At 45.9% G+C, this 21,575-nt stretch overlaps 1 protein-coding gene across 6 annotated transcripts in view; it reads right to left on the bottom strand.

The window, feature by feature from the left end:
• The window catches only part of RBMS2 (RNA binding motif single stranded interacting protein 2), a 332,030-nt gene that overhangs the window by 58,691 nt on the left and 251,764 nt on the right, over nt 1-21,575 (bottom strand). For all 6 annotated transcript variants that reach the window (XM_033936036.1, XM_033936038.1, XM_033936032.1 and 3 more), the window contains one exon: nt 18,613-18,671. In XM_033936036.1, coding sequence (XP_033791927.1) covers nt 18,613-18,671 — 59 coding nt within the window. The remainder of the gene's footprint in view (nt 1-18,612; nt 18,672-21,575) is intronic.

The following is a 21,575-nucleotide window of genomic DNA, read 5'->3' as shown; positions in this document are numbered from 1 at the left end:
AGCGGTCCAGAGGGCGACGATAATGATAGGAGGTTTGCACCAAAAGACGTGTGAGCAGAGACTAAAAGCCCTGAATACGTATACCTTAGATGAAAGGAGGGACAGGGGAGATATGATTCAGACGTTAAAATACTTGAAAGGTATTAACGTAGAACAAAATCTTTTCTAGAGAAAGGAAAATGGTAAAACCAGAAGACATAATTTGAGGTTGAGGGGTGGGAGACTCAAGAGCAATGTAAGGAAATTCTTCTTTACGGAGAGGGTGGTGGATACTTGGAATGCGCTCCCGAGAGAGGTGGTGGAGAGGAAAACGATGACGGAGTTCAAAAAAGCGTGGGATGAACACAGAGGATCTAGAATCAGAAAATAATAGTAAATATAGAAGAACTAAGGCCAGTACTGGGCATACTTGCATGGTCTGTGTCTGTATATGGCCATTTGGGGGAGGATGGGCTGGGGAGGGCTTCAATGGCTGGGAGAGTGTAGATAGACTAGAATGAGCTTTGACGGAGACTTCAGTAGTTGGAACCTAAGAACAGTACTGGGAAGAGCTTTGGATTCTTGCTCAGAAATAACTTAACCTTTTCCTATCTTAATAAATTTTATGTTTCGCTGGTTCCAATCGTAATTATTTTAGCAAAGTTTTGCATTATTCACCGTTATCATTTACGGCTATTGTAAACATAATGTAAATAAGTCATAAGTCTGTAAATTCAAATATTTTGTGTTCCTGGCTCTTTATTAGTATGGGACATACGATGGCAACAACATTTTTGGAATGTCCCGTTATCCGGGACACATGATAGGAAAAGGTTAAGGAGAAGAAGAAAAAAAAACCCCCAACAAACTTTTAGATTGAATCAGGTTGGGAAGATTAGATGGACCATTTAAGTCTTTATCTGCCGTCATCTACTATGTTACTATATATATATATTGCAGACTATGGGACTCTTGGTCTCGTGATCTGCAGCTGGAATTTCCTGAAGATGTGGTGCTGACAGCTATTAAAAAGCTGCCCACCCTACGTAAATATATGTCCTTCTTGGAACAACATTATTGCATCTTTACATTTCACCTAAGCAAGCACACCTTTCCAATGCAATGTGTGCAAAGTGTGGTTATTCTGAGGTGAGCCTAGGCCATATGGTCTGGTCTTGCCCTCCTATCACAGCCTTTTGGGACAGCATTTTCACCTTTGTTGGTACTATCTGGAAGATGATTATCCAATGCTCCCCTCTGCTTTTATTTGGTGTTGTCCCTGGCTATCATCCTACAATAGGGGGGTGAGCATCTTTCTTAAGAGGACTGTTAATTGCGTAGAAGTGCATTTTGCTAAAGTGGCTGGATGTCGATGCTCCCACCATTTTGCTTTGGCAGACACAGTTGATTGCCTTTCTGATGTGGGAATGTCAGGACACTGTGGACTTTTCCTTTGTCAGAGGGGTGCGCTTCCATGACTCCACTGGCCTGTAATCGTCTCCTGAATTGTTGATGTTTCTTCTGTACTTTTAGATTTCTTTTCATGTTTTTGGTCCCTTTTAGTCTGTTTTGCTGTTTATTTGATTGAGGACTTTGGGAGGGAAGGGTTGGTGAGGGAGGGATGGTAATTGTTGGGGATATTCTCGTTTACTTATTGAAATCTGAGCCCTTTTTGGTAATCTGCATAAGACTTTAAATGGTAACTTGCAGTATTTAAGTTTTTACTTGTATTTGTATTAAGTAAGAGGGGTTGCCTCTGGGACAGAGCAAGGGAACAGAAAGAAAATGTTTTTCCTCCAAAGAGGAGCTAAAAGCTAGAAATTCTCCTTCTGCAGTAAAGAAAATAAAGAGGTCCTTGACTTAAGCAGAAGCAGAGCGCCCTCTAGTGGTTCCCTAGAGTAGTCCAATTGAGAAAACTGATTGCATAGTAATTTCTCAGCAAGGATTGAGGCATGCTCTGTACAAGTTCCTTGCAATGCCCAGAGAAATCTAAAAAAGCAAACACTTTAAAGGGGGAGGGGGGAGTCTAATCGTTACAACAAAAATGCAGGCATTTCAAGTGCTATTTTCAAGAACCTGAAGAAAAAAAATGAATATCTGTGGAATCAAGGCAGCAGGCCAACAGTTCTGTACTGATAACCAGGTAACCTTACCAACATGACATACACACTGCAAAGCACTGGAAGGCAGTAATGCACCAGGGAGAGAAATTGCCATTATTATCCAGTGTACAAGAACATCTTCTGGAAAGAAATACCTAGGGTCTTAGCCAAGCAACTGATGTGATCTGTAGAAGAGATTCTTATTGTGTGTTTCAAATCTAATACAGCATGAGACAAGTTTACAGTATACTCTCTGTTAACTGGAACTCAAGCAACAAGTAAAAAAAGAAAAAAGAAAAAAAGAAATACTGTCATACTTAAAATGAAAATAAAATCAATTTCTGGCAGAAATTTAAGTGTAAACTTGGCAAGCCACACCTGAGTACGTGCCCATGCTTTGCCTACCACATGTCAGCTAATTTGTATAACATAGTATGGGGTATAGTATTAGTTAGGCCAAGCAACCAGAAACTACACTTATCTGACATCTATCAATCCCTACGGGCGTCCGTTAACTGCATGTCTATTGAACATCAACTATAACCTGTTATTTGGTTAATTCACCAGTTAAAAAAAGACCTTGGGAAGTCTATTAGTATCTCAATTAATAGATTACTGAGAAAAGGTTTATGGACTCCGCAGGAGAGTCTGTATTTTAACAATTTATATTCAAAAACAAATTAAATCCCAAACTAAACCCTAATAAGAGAAAGATAACCTCAATGAAATAAATAGACAAAAAATATTTTGATCACTAATTTAAATATCCTAGTGTGAAAAGTATCTGATCCTTCATTCAGTAGCTGGTGGCACATCTTTAAGCAGCATTAACTTCCCCTAATACTTCCTGTAACTGTTGATCAGTCTCACATCATCACCCTTGAGGAATTTTGTTCCATTCCTCAATATAGAGCAGTTTCACCTCTCACATTTGAGAGTTCTCTTGCATGAACAGCTTACTTCAGATCTCACCACCAGATTTCAAATGGGTTTAGGCTGTGACTTTGGGACTTGGCAAATCCAAAATAAAATATCTTCCTCTTTAGCCACTCTGTAGTAGATTCACTAGAATGTTTAGGGCTGTTTTGCCATATGACTCACTTCTGGCTCAGCTTCAGGTCACAGACAGATACCAAGAATTCTCCTCTACATCTTTGTGCTATAAAATAGAATTGAGGGATCCATGACATCCAGACTCCATGTAGCAAAGCAGTTCCATACCATGATGCCGCCACCAGGCTGGACAATGGTTGGATTTTGCCATACACACACAATAAAATAAATTCATCAAGACAACTAGTTCAGTTTTTTGACTCATTGGTCCAGAGAACCCAATTCCAAGTGTCTTTTGAGTCATTCAGATGTTCTTTGGTGAATCAGTGGCTGGCAGCAATGTTCTTTTTAGAGTGAAGCTATCCTCCCACAAACATCATTCCCAATTAGTTTTTGTCCCATGATGGTTGATACATGCCGCCTCACATCAGCCACAGTTGAGAAGCCAACAGATCTTTGGATGTCAGTCAAACATATAATAACAGGTAAAGATCATTTGATCTATCATCTCTATTCTTTTGTCTCCCAAAGGGATCCCATGTGGATTGGTTTGAATTTATTATATTTGATATACCACTTGGTACATGAGTATTAAGTGGTTTAAAATACTAATACATTAGAAATGAGTTACATTTTCAATCATTAGAAAAATTTCCCTCTCTGTCCCAGTGGGCTCACAATCGTATTAATGTGCTTGTCCCATGCTTTCTTGAATTCAAGTACAGTCTGTCTCTACCACCTGCACCAGGAGGCCCTTTCATACATATTCTACTTTCTGTAAAATAACATTTACTTAGATTACTCTTGATTCCGTTTCTCCTTCACCCTATGCCCCTTTATTCCAGAGCTTCCTTTCAGTTGAAAGACTTGCCTCTATCATATCTCCCCTCTCTTGCCTTTCCTACTTATAGAGATCTTTAAGCTGAGGTCTGACAATTAAGTTCGCAAACTTGTCTTCATGCACTTACGTTGGCAGCACTGTACAAACAATTCAGTAAGGCTTCATAACCTTTGTATATCATTGTTTCACAGTTGTTTGTGTTGATGTAGGTTTATGTTTTATTAACATTTGATATACCGCTTAAGCATATTACAGATCTAAGCGGTTTACAATAAAATAAAGGTACTTAGAACTTCCCTATCTGTCCCGAAGGCTCACATTCTAGCTAAAGTACCTGAGTAAACAATTATTAAAATAGAAAAGATATAACAAAATTCCAAGAATTGTGAGGGAAAGGTACAATTCAAATGATTAGAAAAGAAATAAAAAGAATTAAAATATACAAATAAGTTTAAGAGATTGGAGATTGAGCAAAATAAATTCCAATCTAGTGCTAAGTCCAATCATCAATCCGGTCCAATAGAGCTCCACATCTGCAAAGAAGTATGGCGGTGTCTTGCTGAATGGCGTTCATCATTGTTGTTGAGTGTTTTTGTGTGCCATTGCAAGAATGTCGGAGCTTGAATTAGAGCAATGAAGAAACATTAAATTTCTTGTTAAACTTGACAAGAGTGGAAGTGAAATCAGGGTCATGTTAGTCCAAGTTTATGGGGATAATGCCATGAAGAAAATGATAGTGTACAAATGAGATTAAAAATTTTTCTGAGGAGAGAGAAAGCATCACTGACGAAGAAAGGTCAGAGCGGCCAGTAACAAGCAGAACAGACAAAAAACATTGTAAAAAATTGTCGAATTGTGCATCAAAATCATCAGCTGACCAAGTAAACATTGATAGAGGGACAGTTAGGAAAATCTTAACTGAAAACTTTGGCATGAGAAAGGTGTTTGCAAAAATGGTCCCGAAGGAGCTCATCGATGAGCAAAAGCAAAGGAAAGTCGAAGTTTGCCAAGACCTTTTGGACAGGTAAGATGATGTTTTGGGCCATGTTATCACTGGTGATGAAACATGGGTATACCAATATGACCCTGAAACAAAGCATCAAAGTGCACAATGGAAGTCAGCCAATTCTCCATGACCAAAAAAGTTCTGCCAGTCAAAATCAAGAGTCAAAACTATGTTGCTAACCTTTTTTCGATATTAGAGGGATTGTTCATTATGAATTTGTACCAAGTGAACAAACAGTTAACCACGTTTACTATTTAGAAGTGCTAAAAAGGCTGCGTGAAAAAGTTAAACGAAAATGATCTGAACTTTTCGCCAATAACTCATGGCTCTTGGATCACCACAATGCAACAGTTCACACGGCACTGTCTGTGATTGAGCTTTTAGCCAGAAAACAAATAACTATATTGGAACATCCTCCCTACTCACCTGATCTGGCCCCCAATGACTTTTTTTTCTTTATCCAAAGATAAAAGAAATATTGAATTGAAGACATTTTGATGACATTCAGAACATGAAGGGTAATATGAAGACAGCTCTGGTGGCCATTCCAGAAAAAGAGTTCCAAAATTGCTTTGTAGGGTGGACTAAGCGCTGGCATCTGTGCATAGCTTCCCAAGGGGAGTACTTCGAAAGTGACCATTGTGATATTCAGCAATGAGGTATGTAGCAGTTTTTCTAGGATGAGTTCGTGAACTTAATTGTCAGTCTTCATACATATTGAGATCTTTAAGTCTGTCCCCATATGCTTTAAGACAAAGACCACCAACCATTTCAGTAGCTACCCTATGGACTGACTCCATCCTATTTGTGTCTTTTTGAAGGGGTAATCTCCAGAATTATATAAAGTATTCTAAATGATGTCTCATTAGATACATATATCACTATCACTTTCTTTTTCCTGCCATCCATTCCTCTTACTATACACCCAAGCACCCTTCTGGCTTTTGCCATTGGTTTTTCTACCCGCATGGCCTCCTAGGTCCTGCTCCTCTTTCATTAGTCCCATATACTGAATTGCTCCCTTGGCGATTTACAGCCCAAATGCATGACCAGGACCGTGGAGTCAAGAGTCGTGGAGTAAGAGTTGGTAAAAGTGTACAGACTCCAGCTTCAAAATATTTTAAATATATGGTAAAATTTATAATTTTATATATAAGTATTTTGCCCTGGATCTAATATTTACCAGTACAAAAAATGTTAAGTGTAATATCATTAGAAGTCAGAGATGGACAGTAGAAAAATAGAGGAGTTGGAGTTAGAGTCAAAGATTTGATTTACTGACTCCACAGCCCTGTGCATGACCCTGTATTTTTTTTTTTTAGACCTTAGCAGTCAAATTCTGACCGTTCTTCAAGCCTCGCTAGGTCCCTCCTCACGTCATCCACACCACTAGATGTGTCTAATAGAGAATGACATGGGGACAAATTTCCTGGTGAGTTCTTTTCCTGTGCCATTCCTGCAAACTTTGTCCTCATCTGCACAAGCCTCAAACACTTTAAAATCATAAGTGTTTTAAGTTTGTGCGGTTAAGGCTGAGCTTACAGGAATGGGGTAGGGACAGGGATAACAACAAAACTCACAGGGACGGGGAAACAAACTATCCCCGTGTCATTCTCTAGCATCTATTACAGAGTTTGGCATCATGCAAACAGAGGTAAACCTTACCAGAAAGTCTTTAAGCCCGTTACATTAACGGGTGCTAGAATAGATGTGTCTGCCTGTCTTTCTTTCTCTCTCTCCTTGGCCTCTGTCTTTCTGTCTCTCTCTCTTCTCGGCTGTCCACCATCACCTTTTGCCTGCTCCCCCTGTCCAGCAGTAGCGCTTTCTGTCTCTCTCTCTCCTAGGCCCCTGTGTCTGTCTTTCTTTCTTTCTGTCTCTCTCCTTGGCCGCTGTCTGTGCCTTTCTTTCTGTCTGTGTCTCTCCCTGGCCCCCTGACTGCCTGTCTCTCTCTGTTGCGCCATGCCTGCCTGTCTCTCCGCGGTCCCCTTCTGTCTCTCCACCCCCAGAGCAAACAAAGATTGCTGCCTGCCCTCCAGCACACCCCTCCTCTCAAAGCAGCCCCATTTACCTCTCTCCCTCCATTTCCCTGTGCAGCAGTAGCAGCCGGACGCCTCGCAGCACCCGCGCCCTGTCCGCTTCATCCAGGCCGAAGGACACCCTCCTGCCACTGCTCTAGTTGCCACTCAAGCCGCCGCAAATGGAACATGGCCATGGAGGAACAAATCACAGAGGCAGGGATCACAGCGTTGTAAGTGCGCATGCGCGCTTAGGTTTTATTATAGAGGATAAAAATTGGATGCATCTGTATGTGCGTGAATGTATGTTCCTCAAACAAAAGAAAAAGGACTGGCGGTACTATCAAATACGTTTAACAACTATGTAAAAGCAATGCTCAGAAGGATGTTGCTCTCAGATCATGTTCGTAGAGTTGGAAATTGTCTTTAAGGACAGGTAACCTCCTGATCGCGCCAACACAAGTCCTTTGTCTACTTTTGCTGTTTTGACATTAGAAACAGTAAACTAGTCTAGCATGCTTTCTTGATCTCTTTTTTGCAGACCTTTTGCTATACAAGCTTTCTGAGGCGGCAGTTCACGAAACGCGTTAGAGCCCAGAATGCAAATTTCAGGTAAGCGCGCTGTTTAATACCTTTGCAATCTGTTTTGAAATTTTGAGCAATGTCTACCTACATGAAGCTAATAACTGTATTTCAGTGCAATAATGAAGACCCTGAGATTTCAGACGTTCAAACATCCGGGCTTGTCCCGAAGTCTGGTCTGAGAGCAGCATCCTTCTGAGCACCGCTTTACATGGTTGTTAAATGTGCTTGATAGTACCGCCAGTCCTTTTTCTTCGTTTGAGGATTCAGTCATGCTTTGGAACTAGGCAGCTCGGTGTATCACGTTTTTCTCCCCCCCCCCCCTCCCCCGTTTCGTTATTTTGTGTATGCATGTTCCATCATAACTCTGAAACGCATGGACAGATTTCAACCAAACTTGGTATACATATGACTTTCTATCTGGGAAAAATACTGTGGGGTGGGAAGGGGGTGACGTTAAAATATTTGAAAACGACAGATATTAGTGTCTAACCCATAGTATTCGGGCTTGCTGAGATGAATACTGACACTCAATGCCGTTTAAGTACAAGTTCAGCCCCATAACAGAGGACCTTTGGGATAAATAAATATCCTGGCAATGCCGGGAGATCTGCTAGTATTGCTTATAAAAAATGTTAGTCAAATCCTGGATCGAGCCCTGCAGCGCACCTTTCATCAGAGTGAATTCCATTTACAACAATCCTTTGTTACCTTCCACTCAACCAGTTCCTAGCCAAGTCTGTCACTTTAGGGCACTCTATTTATTGTTAGGATTTATTTACAGCCTTTTTAAAGGAATTCACTTTTATTACTTCAACTATTTAGAAGTGGTCTATGTGGAAATGTATCAAAGGCTTTTCTAAAATCTAAGCACAACACATCTAGTGTACTACCTTGATCCAACTACCTGGTCACCTAATCAAAAAATTAATCAGATTGTCTGACAAAAACTGCCTCTTCTATAACCATGCTGCCTTGGGTCTTACAGTCCATTGCATTCCAGAAAACTCACCATTTTAGACCTGTTTCCATTAATTTACTTACAAGTCAGACTAACCAGCCTGTGACTCACATCCTCCTCCTCCTCACCTCCACCTTTTTGGAGAGAGACCACATCTGCCCTTTTCCAGTGCTCTAAGACCACTCCAGACTTTAAAGAAGCATTGAAAAGGTCAAATAGCAGAGCCACCAGAACTTCCCCAACTTCCTTCAGAATCCTTAGATGTATGCCATCCAGGCCCATCACTTTGTCCACCTTAAATTTAGCTAGCTCCTTATGATCAGTTCTCTGAAAATTGTTCAGGGACCAACACACCTCCATTCCTATTTCTACTCATCTTCTGCACTCCTACTCCCAGCCCTTCATAAGGCAATCTGGGCAGATTTATTTCTGGACCCAGAAAAGCTGTGAACACTCGAGGTCTTTCAGCCTTAACATACTTAAAACCTTATAACATCATATCAGAAGGTTTTTTGTTAAATAACTCGCCTATCTTCATCTATTTGTAAGAGATTGTCATCTTAGACTTTATATATTGAGGATTAGTGTCATCATTATCTTTGACAAAGAAATACTCCTCCTCACTGTCTTCCAACCCTGTCCTTCCTGAATGGATTGTAGCAAATCTTATATCTTCTTAACCACCAGTAAATTCAAGCCAGCCTCTTCCATCAGTCTCTAGATTCAGAATTTATTTCCCATTCTATGGACATTAATACAAAGATGTTGTTCTTTTCCCCCATTTTTATAGACTTATTGTATGTTTTACCTACTTGGGGGCTTTGATCACCCATCCCAACAATCTAGTTTAAAGAAGTAGGTTAATCAGTCTGCTGTGAAAGATACTTTATCCCTTATGATTGAGGTCTACAAAATCCTGCATGGTGTAGAACACCGGTCTCAAACACGTGGCCCGCCGGGCCGCATGTGGCTCTCCAAGTTTTATTTGCAGCCCGCAGTCTGGACTGGATCATTCTCTTCCTTTTGGAGCAGCAGCGTGTCTGGCCAGTTCGTTCCGTTCAAAGCTGCGGGTTGGAGGCTCCTTGCGCTAGCCACTCCTGCATTGGAAGCCTCTCTGACATCACAACATCAGAGAGGCTTCAGACGCAGGCGCGGATCTCGCAAGGAGCCACCACCCACGGCTTTGAACAGAACGAGCCGGCCAGACACGCTGCTGCTCCAGTAGCATACCAAGGGGGGGGCGGTCCGAACAGCTGGCTACCCTCCACTGTTCTCCCTAGAGAGCAGCTCATCTAGAGCAGTGGTGCCCAACCTGCTTCCCTTCTCACCGCTGCCATCCGGGAACAGGCCGGCATCATGCTCTTTGATCTCCCTGCTTCTCTTGCCGCCCGACCTCAATTCTGACATCGAGAGGACGTTCTGGCTGCCCGGAACGTCCTTTCCGACGTTAGAATTGACGTTGGGCAGCGAGAGTTGGTCGGCCCTGTGGAGAAGAGAAGCGTGGATATCTCGGCCTATTCCTGATGGCGGCAGCAGCAGCAGCCTATTCCCCGGCGGCGGTGGCATGGGGGAGGGCAGGAAGGAAGAAAAAAAGAAGGGGGGGACAGGGAGCCAGAAACAAAGCAAAACATGGGACACGGAATCAGAGAAAGACAGACAGAGAAAGAAAGAAAAAGTTGGGGGAGGGAATGAGGTCTGGAGAGGAAGCATACAGGAGGCTGAAAGAAGGGAAGAAATATTGGATGCACAGTCAGAAGAATAAAGTGCAACCAGAGACTGATGAAATTACCAAACAAAGGTAGGAAAATGATTTTATTTTCAATTTAGTAATTGAAATGTGCCAGTTTTGAGAAAGAAAAGATATTAAACTTTAAATGTGAGTGCTGCAGAAAAAGCACAGTTACTTACCGTAACAGGTGTTATCCAGGGACAGCAGGCATATATTCTCACATGTGGGGTGACGCATCTACGGAGCCCCGGCGCGGACAGCTTTTCAAGCAAACTTGATTGAAGTTTCAAGTTTGCACACTGCACCACGCATGTGCATGCCTTCTCGCCCACTAGAGGGCGCATCCCACCTCGTGGTCCTCAGTTCCATAACTAGCAAGGAAGCCATCCCCGGGGAGGCGGGCGGGTTGTGAGAATATATGCCTGCTGTCCCTGGATAACACCTGTTACGGTAAGTAACTGTGCTTTATCCCAGGACAAGCAGGCATGATATTCTCACATGTGGGTGACCTCCAAGCTAACCAAAACAGGGCAGGTGGGAGGATGGCAATTTAGGAAAACAGATTTTGCAATACTGACTGGCCAAACCGGCCGTCACTCCTGGATAGAGTGTCCAGACAGTAGTGAGAGGTGAATGTATGAACCGAAGACCAAGTGGCAGCCTTACATATGTCCTCCATCGGAGTGGATCGGAGAAAAGCTATCGAAGCTGCCATTGCTCGGACCTTGTGACCCGTGACCCGACCCGGGGGAGGAAGGCCAGCCTGAGCGTAGCAAAAGGAAATGCAAGCGGCCAACCAGTTAGACAGAGTGCGCTTGGAAACTGGATGCCCTAATCGATTGGGATCGAAGGACAAAAACAATTGAGGGACCTTCCGATGAGACCTGGTGCGTTGAAGATAATATGCCAACGCCCTCTTACAGTCAAGCGTGTGGAGCGCCGTCTCGCCAGGATGGGAGTGGGGCTTCGGGAAGAACACAGGAAGGACAATGGACTGATTGAGGTGGAAGTCCGAAACAACTTTAGGTAAAAACTTAGGATGGGTGCGGAGAACCACCTTGTCGTGATGAAAGACCGTGAAAGGAGGGTCCGCAACCAAGGCTTGCAACTCCCCAATCCGCCTGGCGGAGGTGAGGGCAATCAGAAACACCGCCTTCCAAGTCAGAAATTTCAAGAGGGACTTGTTGAGTGGCTCAAAAGGGGGTTTCATCAGTTGAGCCAGAACTACATTCAAATTCCACACGACAGACGGAGGCTTAAGAGGGGGGCAAACCCTGAGTAGCCCTTTCATGAAGCGTGTCACCAAGGGATGGAGTGACAGAGGGCGTCCCTCCAGAGGTTGGTGGAAAGCAGAAATCGCACTGAGATGAACCCGCACCAAAGTGGTTTTCAAGCCGGAGCGCGACAAATGAAATAAATATTCTAAAACCGAGGATACCGGAACTGATACCGGATCCAGGTGAAAAGACGAGCACCAGGTGGAAAACCTGGTCCATTTCTGCGCATAGCAAAGCCTCGTCGAGATCTTGCGGGAGGCTTCCAACACCTCCTTCACCGATTGAGACAGGTCCGGAGGAGTCAGGGAACAAGAAACCAGGCTGTCAGGTGCAATGACTGCAGATTGGGATGTAACATGGATCCTTGACTCTGAGACAGCAGAGAAGGAGAGACAGGCAGGGGAAGAGGCTCTCTGGCACTGAGCTGGAGCAGCAGGGAGAACCAGTGCTGACGCGGCCACCGAGGTGCTATGAGAATCATCGTGGCCGTGGACGATTTTAGGTGTACCAACGTTCGCATGATCAGAGGGAACGGAGGGAATGCATACAGGAACCTCCCTTCCCAGTCGAGTAGGAAGGCATCCGCTTCCAGACGGTCCTGCGAGTACATCCGAGAACAATATAGTGGTAGTTTGTGTGTCTCCGGAGAGGCAAACAGATCCACCTGTGGCGTTCCCCAGCGAGCGAAAACCTCGCGTAGAACTGCTGAGTGTAGAGTCCACTCGTGCGGTTGCAGAAGTCGACTCAGTTTGTCCGCCAGGCAATTCCGTTCTCCTTGGATGTAGACCGCCCGGAGGAAGATGTTCCGGGAGGCCGCCCACTCCCAGAGGCGAAGAGCTTCGGAGCAGAGGGGCCATGACCCCGTTCCTCCCTGCTTGTTCACATAATACATTGCCACCTGATTGTCCGTGCGGACGAGGACCACCTGGTCCTGCAATATGTGAACGAAGGCTCGAAGTGCTAGGAAGATGGCTCGCAGCTCTAGCACGTTGATATGACACTGACGGTCTTCTGTCGACCACAGGCCCTGCGTGCGAAGACCGTCGAGATGGGCTCCCCACGCGTACTCCGAGGAGTCCGTGGTCAGGACCTTGCGAAAAGGCGGAGTGCGGAACAATAGCCCCATGGACAGATTTGCAGAGTCTGTCCACCAACGCAGCGATTTCCGCAAGGGCGGAGTTACCGAAATGAGGCGAGACACCGGGTCGCACTCCTGACGCCACTGGGACGCGAGGGTCCACTGAGGGATCCTCAGATGTAGCCTCGCAAACGGCGTGACATGTACCGTCGAGGCCATATGGCCCAGCAGCATCATCATGCGCTTGGCCGACACCCTCGATAGTTGAGAGACCTGGCGGCTCATCCGTACCAAGGTTTCCAACCGCTGGGTCGGCAGGTAGGAGCGTAGGCGCACCGTGTCCAGCACCGCACCTATGAATTGAAGAGACTGCGACGGCCTCAACTGAGACTTTGGAAAGTTTATCTCGAACCCGAGAGTTTGCAGGAAGGCAATAGACTGTCGGGTCGCTGAGATAACCCCCTCCCTGGTCGGGGCTTTGATGAGCCAATCGTCCAGGTAAGGGAACACATGGAGTCCACGTGACCTGAGGGCTGCTGCTGCAACCACCACCATGCACTTCGTGAATACTCGTGGGGACGCGGCCAGGCCGAAGGGCAGTACCCTGTACTGGAGGTGGAGGTCCCCCACCTGGAATCGTAAGAATCTTCGACAGGCGGGGTGCACCGGAACATGGGTGTATGCTTCCTTCAGGTCGAGGGAGCACATCCAGTCCCCTTCCCCCAAGAGGGGGTACAAAGCCGGGAGAGATAGCATTCGAAACTTCTCCCGGGCCAGGAATTTGTTGAGCTTCCTGAGGTCCAGTATGGGGCGCAGGTCCCCGGTCTTTTTTGGGACCAAAAAGTAGCGGGAGTAAAACCCCGTACCCCACTGGTCCTTGGGGACCGGCTCGACCGCCCGAAGCTTCAAGAGGGCTTTGGCTTCGGTTATAAGGGTCGGTAGCTGCGAACGGTTGCAGGGGACTAAACTTGGGGGACTGTCCGGCGGCGAGGACACAAAGTTGAGCGAGTAGCCCTCGGAGACGATCCGGAGCACCCAAGCGTCTGAGGTAATCCCGGTCCATGCCTCCCGGAAGGACCGAAGACGGCCCCCGATAGGAAGGGGTTCCTGTGAAAGTGCGGAGGGGAACCCGCCCCGTCCGCTCAGCCCGTCAAAAGGAAGGCGCGGGCTTAGAAGGGCCCTGCGCCTGGGCTTGGGTTTGTCCCCCTCTGCCTCGCTGAGACGGACGTCTCGGAGGCGGTCTCGAGAAAGCCGGGGTCGACTTCTGAGGGTATCGGCGCGGCGGAGGCCGAAAGGGTTTCTGCGGCGGGGGCCTAGGTTTGGGGCGGACCAGGGATGCTAGAGAGCGCTCCTGTTCCGACAAGCGTTTGGTCGCCGCATCCAATGACTCGTCGAATAACTCGGACCCCACACAAGGCAAGTCTGCCAGGCGTTCCTGCAGGTTTGGGTCCATGTCGAGGGTGCGAAGCCAGGCCAAGCGGCGCATGGCCACCGCGAGGGCCGACACCCTCGAAACCAGCTCAAAGGCGTCGTACACTGCGTGGAATAGGTACAACCGCAATTGAGACAGGTTGGACATAAACTTATCGAATCCTGCTCTTTGGGAGTCCGGTAACGAGTTTCGATATTGAGGAAGGTCCTTCACCATACCACGCAAATAGGAGGAAAAGGTGAAGGCGTAATTTAGAACCCTGGTGGCCATCAGGGAATTTGAATAGAGGCGACGGCCAAACTTGTCCAGGGTCCGCCCCTCCCTGCCTGGTGGAACCGCCGCAGAAACCCGTGAGGGCTGTGATTTTTTAAGAGCAGACTCCACCAGAAGAGACTGGTGTGAGAGCTGCGCCTTATCGAACCCTTTAGGGGGAATCGTCCTATACTTCGATTCCATTTTTGAAGGCACAGACGTGACTGTAAGAGGGTTTGACAAGTTATTCAGCCAGGTTTGCAGAAGGACACTGTTGAGAGGGAGTCTAGGCACCTCCCTAGGAAGAGTGGGGAGGTCCTGTTCCTCCAAAAATTCCTTGGAATACCGAGAGCCTACCATCAGGTCAATCCCCAGGGCTTGGGCCATGTCCTGAACGAAGGATGAAAATGAGGACGGCCTAGCCTGGGGAGACGGGGTTCTCGACCGCCCCATCGAGGAGAGGGGGGAGGCCTCATGGGAATAATGAGGATCCCTAACCGATCCCGAATCCCAGGATCCCCTCTCGAGGGCCCTCGAGGGGGAAGGGGAAGTTATCCTCCTCGCAGAGCCCTTGGGTGAGGACCCAGGGGTTCGTGGGACACTCTCCCGTTTCCTCGGCGAGGCGGCCCGGGAAGACTTCCCATGAGGTGAGCGGAGGAGCCTCGGGTTGTCGAGGCGCAACTCCGACACCTGCAGCGCCTCGCCCCCGAACGACGAGGAGCGGTCGCGCCGAGGCGAGCCTCGGGGTCGCTTAGACTTCCTCGATCGACGCCCCGTCCGAGGTCGCGTCGAGGGCGAGGCGTGTCTGGAAGACCCGGAGGAGGAGGAGGAAAGACGGCGCACTCTGCGCAACTTTTCCTTGGGCCTTACACTCCGCTCAGGGGGTTCCCCCGAGGTCGAGGTCCGGGGCGGGGCCGAGACCGAGGTGAACGGGGCCACCGTACCCGAGACCGAGGTCGCCGAGGTCGGGGCTCCCGAGGGAGCCGAGGCCGGGGCCTCTGAGACCGAAGGCGCCCCGGCCGAGGTCGAGGCCGCCGGAACCGCAGCACGCTGCAACACTTCCAGGGCTCCCGACAGCTCCGATGAGATCAGAGCTCGGAGGAGATCCTGGAAGGCCGGAATCCCCACGAAGGTGGGGAGTTCCGAGTCCGGGGCACACTCCCTGGAGGGCGACCTCGGTCTCGAGTATTCCCTCGGGGTGTGCGGAGTCGAGGTCCGATGCGGGGCCGGGGTCGACCCACCCGCCTTGGCCTGACTCGAGGATGGCTTCTTTGCTGAAGGGGATGGAACAGAGGACTTACCCGAAGCTTGCTTCACTGACGACGCCTTCGAGGAAGAGGGCCGAGGCGAGGCCGAGGCCCCCGAGGACGCCGAGGCCGAGGTCAAGGCCGGGGCCGAAGCCGAGGCCGACGTCGAGGCCTTAGGTGCGTCGACGGCGAACAATTCGGCCATTCTTGCCTTACGGCGACGGAGGGCCCTGTTTTGGAAGGTAGCACAGCGATCACACGAGTCTGTCGGATGTTCGGGCCCAAGACAGACAATGCACCACCGGTGAGGGTCGGTGATGGAAAGCAACCTTTCACACCGGCTGCACTTTTTGAATCCCGTAACAGGACGGGACATCCACGAAGGAAAAGAAGAAGGCCGGGAACGTACCGACGTCCCGCGGCCACGGATTCCGGGAGCCCCCGGAGTCCGAGGAAAAACGAAAGACTTTTTTTTTTTTTTTTGAAAGGAACCGAAAAGAAAAACAGCACCGCGAACTAATTCGAAGGGAAAACAAACTAAACGCGGCAGCTAGAAGGCAAAAACACTGGAGCTCAGATCCACAGGGCTTTCTTGCTCCGCGGAAAAATTTGAACTGAGGACCACGAGGTGGGATGCGCCCTCTAGTGGGCGAGAAGGCATGCACATGCGTGGTGCAGTGTGCAAACTTGAAACTTCAATCAAGTTTGCTTGAAAAGCTGTCCGCGCCGGGGCTCCGTAGATGACGTCACCCCACATGTGAGAATATCATGCCTGCTTGTCCTGGGATAAAATAGAGTACTTGGAGGGCCGCAGAAAAAAATAGTTAATGTCTTATTAAAGAAATGACAATTTTGCATAAGGTAGAACTGTTAAAGGAAAGTTTTAAACTATAAAGAGTTTAACCTCATGCAAAATTGTCATTTCTTTAATAAAACATTAACTATTTTTTCTGCGGCCCTCCAAGTACCTACAAATCCAAAATGTGGCCCCGCAAAGGGTTTGAGTTTGAGACCACTTTCAGCGGTCTCAAACACGTGGCCCGTGGGCTGCATGTGGCTCTCCAGGTTTTATTTGCGGTCCACGGTCTGGAGGCCATCATTCTCTTCCTTTTGGAGCAGCAGCCGGCTCGTTTGCTCAAAGCCGCAGGTTAGCAGCTCCTTGCGCTATCCACTCCTGCATCAGAAGTCTCTCTGATGTCGCAACATCAGAGAGGCTTCAGACGCAGGCGCGGATCTGGCAAGGAGCCGCGAAAGGAAGAAAGGAAGAAAGGAAGGAAGGAAGAAAGGAAGAAAGAAAGAAAGGAAGGAAGGAAGGAACGAAGAAAGAAAGGAAGGAAGAAAGGAAGAAAGAAAGAAAGGAAGAAAGAAAGAAGGTGGGGTGGGGACAGGGAGCCAGAAAAAAAAAAGCAAAAAATGGGGCACGGAGGAAGGAAGAAAGAAGGAGGGGGGACAGGGAACCAGAAACAAAGCAAAAAAATGGGGCACGGAATCAGAGAAAGACAGACAGAGAAAGAAAGAAAAAGTTGGGGGAGGGAATGAGGGCTGGAGGAGAGGAAGAATACAGGAGGCTGAAAGAAGGGAAGAAGTATTGGATGCACAGTCAGAAGAATAAAGTGCAACCAGAGACTGATGAAATTACCAAACAAAGGTAGGAAAATGATTTTATTTTCAATTTAGTGATTGAAATGTGCCAGTTTTGAGAAAGAAAAGATATTGAACTTTAAATGTGAGTGCTTTAACTGTTAAAGGAAAGTTTTATAAACTATAAAGAGTTTAACCTCATGCAAAATTGTCATTTCTTTAATAAAACTATTTTTTCTGCGGCCCTCCAAGTACCTACAAATCCAAAATGTGGCCCCGCAAAGGGTTTGAGTTTGAGACCACTGCTCTAGGGTGTACATATTCAGGGCTTTACCATTACCATTTCCTAATAATTCCTAGCATCTTATTTGCTTTCTTTTGGTCACTGCTGCACACTGGGCAGAAGATTTCAGCGTAGTGTCTCCAATGACACCCAGATCTTTTCTCTTGGGCATCCAACTTAAAATCTATTAGATCTTCGTATAGGACAGGACGCTCAAACTCTATAGTGAAGATTTACTCTACAGGGTAATCTGTTACTCTATTAAGCACCTGATTTAATTAGGCAACTAATTATGCCTAGAAAACTAGAGGGTTCACGGCTATTTTGTTCCTTTCCCCCAATTTTTATTATGTAATCACTTAGAAATTTTTAATAAGCGCTGAATCATATTTTTAACTTGGAAACTAAGTAAAACCTTGGTTTGTGAGCATAATTCATTCCGGAAGTATGCTCATAACCCAAAGCACTCGTATATCAAAGCGAATTTCCCCCTAGGAAATAATGGAAACTCAAGACGATTCATTCCACAACCCAAAAACTTTAATATAAAATACTGTATGCTGTGAGCACTTGAGCTATGGGTAAATTGGGTGTGACACTTCTATTACGTTCAGCTGCGCTCTGTGTAAGATATGCACGTTTTAACTGTGGGTTCCGATGATGCGACGCGCGATGTGTGCAAAATACTCGCAAACCAAGTTACTCGCTATCCAAGGTTCAACTGTATTTTGCACACTGATTCTAAAGAGGCCCCTTTTTTTTCCTATTTTGTACATTACTGCACTTCAAGAAATACTGAAGTGGATAATTTTTACTATTTATTGCACAAGACTGGTTTCATATAAGCAAGGGCATCAAGGTAAGAAATTTTAATTACTCTTATGCTTCAAGTTCACAGCCCTTATCATTGTATGTAGAAATTTGAGGCAGTACAGTCTGAAAGCTGTAGTGCTCACCCCCTTTTCTCCCCCCAGCATGGAAATAATCCGTACAGAATTTCCCTGGCAGCTAGCAGCCCTCCCAACACATTATCTGAGAGCATCACAGTCAAGTGTTACATCACAGACTGCAAAAGGATCCAGGGTCCTCGCCTTGGCAAGCAGGCAGTGTCATTCTAATTTGAAGTATGCCATTGACCAGAGAAAGAGAAAAACAAAAGTACAACTGTCTCCAATGGTTACCAGCACATCTTACCTTTGCATTTGTTGGTAGTCTTGTCCAGAATGGCCTTTGTCGAGACAATTTTACCGTATCTAAGAGAGAAGGGGAAAAGGAAATATGAACAAAGTTACCAAAACTAGCCAAAGAGCTAGAGCAGTGAGGAAAGATATTCAGATTCCCACAGATAAAGGAAGGAAGGCTGGAAGGGTGACAGGAAAAGCCCACATTAGAGTATCCATACTACAGATCTTGATTAGGTCAGAGGGAGGGGCAGACAGGCTGTCCTCCAGCACAGCTTGGGCTAATAACCTATTAAGTGTTGAAGTAGCCCAGTGCTTACAGCTGTGCGCTGAGAATTGGGAAGAAAGGCCTCAAATGCGTCTCCAGGTCCTTGTGACTTTAGGCAACTCTCTTAACTCACTATTGCTCAGGTGTAAACTTGGATGTCAGGGTGAGTTACATTAAGGTATATTTACCTGTCCCCAGGGGGCATTCAGTCTGGTTTTGGAAGAGGCAAGTAATTAAAATACCAAAAAAAACAACCACCCCAAAACAGAACAAGAAGCCGACTGTGCAGCAATTTCCACAACACTGTTGCTTGGAATTAGACAGACTGAACAGCAAGAACACTTCAGGGAGAAAGACACAACCTCTCTGACCACACTTGACAACAACTCATGTGCCAGAGTTTCAAGTTCAGGCATTTTGCTCTTGGTAATGTGTGTGCGATACTAAATCTGTTTTCAATTTGAACTGGGCCCTGACTCACAGCCCCACCTCTCTGTGAAGGAAGTGAGACATCAGGGGACAGAGCCAAGCTCTTTCTTTGTCCTGAGCACTTTACAAAAGAACAGCAAAAAAACAGTTCACCAGTTATGTATGATTCTACCTCGGAGGCTGTATTACTAGAATTGTGAGTTAACAGACCACCACTGCCAAGATAATGTAGGGAAGACCATTCCTAGACATTTCTTTCTCTTCTAAATCACTGTATCCCACACTGCAGAAAATATGGACTATCCACGGGCATTTCTATCCCTCCTATTTTATTGTATCCTACACTGAAGGCAATAAAGACCATTCCTGGGCATTTTTATCCCTTCCATCATACTACCTATAGTCCAGGGATATCTAGATTTCCTCATTAGTGGGCCTTATGATCTGAAATCCAAGTGCGTATGCATGAAATTATTATTATTTTTTTTTTTAGCTCGTCATAGCATGATTCATACCATCAAAATCTGTGAGTTTCTTCAGAAGTAGCAAACTGCTTGATAATTCTTTAAAATCATGTGTGCTCACTGGTTAATTAAAACTTTTTTTTTTTTTTTTTGGGGGGTGGGGCTAAAAATCTAAAGTGGTTTATATGGATGGATCTGCACCAGCACCTCCATAAAACATTGCCATTAAAAGCTTTGGTACTCAACACATCCCATCTCTATCCACATACCTCACCCCTTCAACTCCTTCTGTCATCCCCCCACCTCCCAGCCCTTCACAACACCAATTCACTATACTCCATTTCTGGGACTGAGTCCAGCATTATCCCACATGCAGGCCTGCAGCCAAACAAATGGCTTCCCTTACTCCACACTGGCTTCTCCTCTTCAAATATCCGTGGAGCCCTGATGATCCTCTGCAAGGGGACCAAGTCCTCGAGTAGGGTGCTCATGCTTATTGATGTGTGCATATGCACAAGCCACTTGTCAAAACTCCATCTAGCAGCAAGCATAAATGCATAAAAACTTTTCTTTACATTTGAAAACCAGTGCAAGCAACTCTTATACTATATGCTAGTTTGTCAGATTTGTTGATTCATCACCTCTGTCATTCTTTTCTTCATCTCGGTTATATAATAATAAAAGGTACCCAATTTTTAAAAGTCTATGTTTTAAAAGACAACTTGATTCTATGTCGTCTTTTCAAGCAATTTTCATACGGAGCAAGTTACCTCTGTATATCAGAGTGAAATCCAATTACATAACATATCGAAGGAAATGGAAAACTTAATTTGTTAAGTTTTAATATATTCTATTACTGCTAATCCATTTGTTTTCTGATATATTCATATAGCTCCTCTGGGTCTTGGTTTTGTTGTTTGTTTTGTTGGGTTTTTGTTGGGTTTTTGTTTTTTTTTTGGGGGGGTTAGCTCTCTTATGTTTGCCTTGCCCCATTATTTTGTGGGCTTCTTGGATGTAAGGCGTCTAGAACATCCAGCTGGGATTTGTGCAGTATATAAGTCTTGCATTAGATTATATTTAAAAAAAGGAGAGCACTGACCTTTCGCTCTGGTTTCATGTAGTTAGATTAACAATTTAAGGTTACTCCTTTAAAACACTACATTGCTGCTTTCCTCACTATTCCTCCATAAGATTGTCCAAGTTGTTGGTTTGTCTTTTCACACCGAAGTGCCCCTACCCTGATGTTGTCACTTGGCAGCAAAGGCTCGCCTGTTAAGCAGCTTTCCCAGCCATGACTGCAGCGCTTAGAAAAACACACACAATCCCCAGAAGCCTTGAGGCCCTAAGGTGTGGCCTGCTAACAATAGGCCTCATCTCCTCCACCTTGTAACTCCCTAGCAGTCTACAGCTCTGGCTCTCTTGCAGAGACCCTGCTCCTTGCTCTCTCATTCTGGGCCTTGTCCATGCCCTCTCAAGTATTTTAAAAAATTCTTAAAGGTCTCCATCCTCTCCCTTCTCACCTTAGTGCCTCTTCCTTGCTTTTATAACCTACTGACTTCATTCCCTCTCCTTGTTTCATAGCTTGTTCATTTATTACATTTTTCTTCCCAGACTCCTAACCAACCCCAATAGCCTCTTTCCTTCAACTATTCCATGTCAAATGCTCCATAACTTCATAAGCACATGCAACTAACTAATCTTAAATCCTAGTGCATGTAATTCAGGGTCAAGAATGGGCACAGACTGCTAGTCTACAAATCTTAAACCCCAAGTCTTAAACCCCAAAGTTTCTAGTCACCATCACTTATTAGTCTG

This window comes from Geotrypetes seraphini, chromosome 3 (assembly GCF_902459505.1).
Source record: "Geotrypetes seraphini chromosome 3, aGeoSer1.1, whole genome shotgun sequence".
NCBI classification, from domain to species: domain Eukaryota; kingdom Metazoa; phylum Chordata; class Amphibia; order Gymnophiona; family Dermophiidae; genus Geotrypetes; species Geotrypetes seraphini.
The sequence above is the reverse complement of the archived record's forward strand: the minus strand, read 5'-3'. Positions and strand labels throughout refer to the sequence as shown.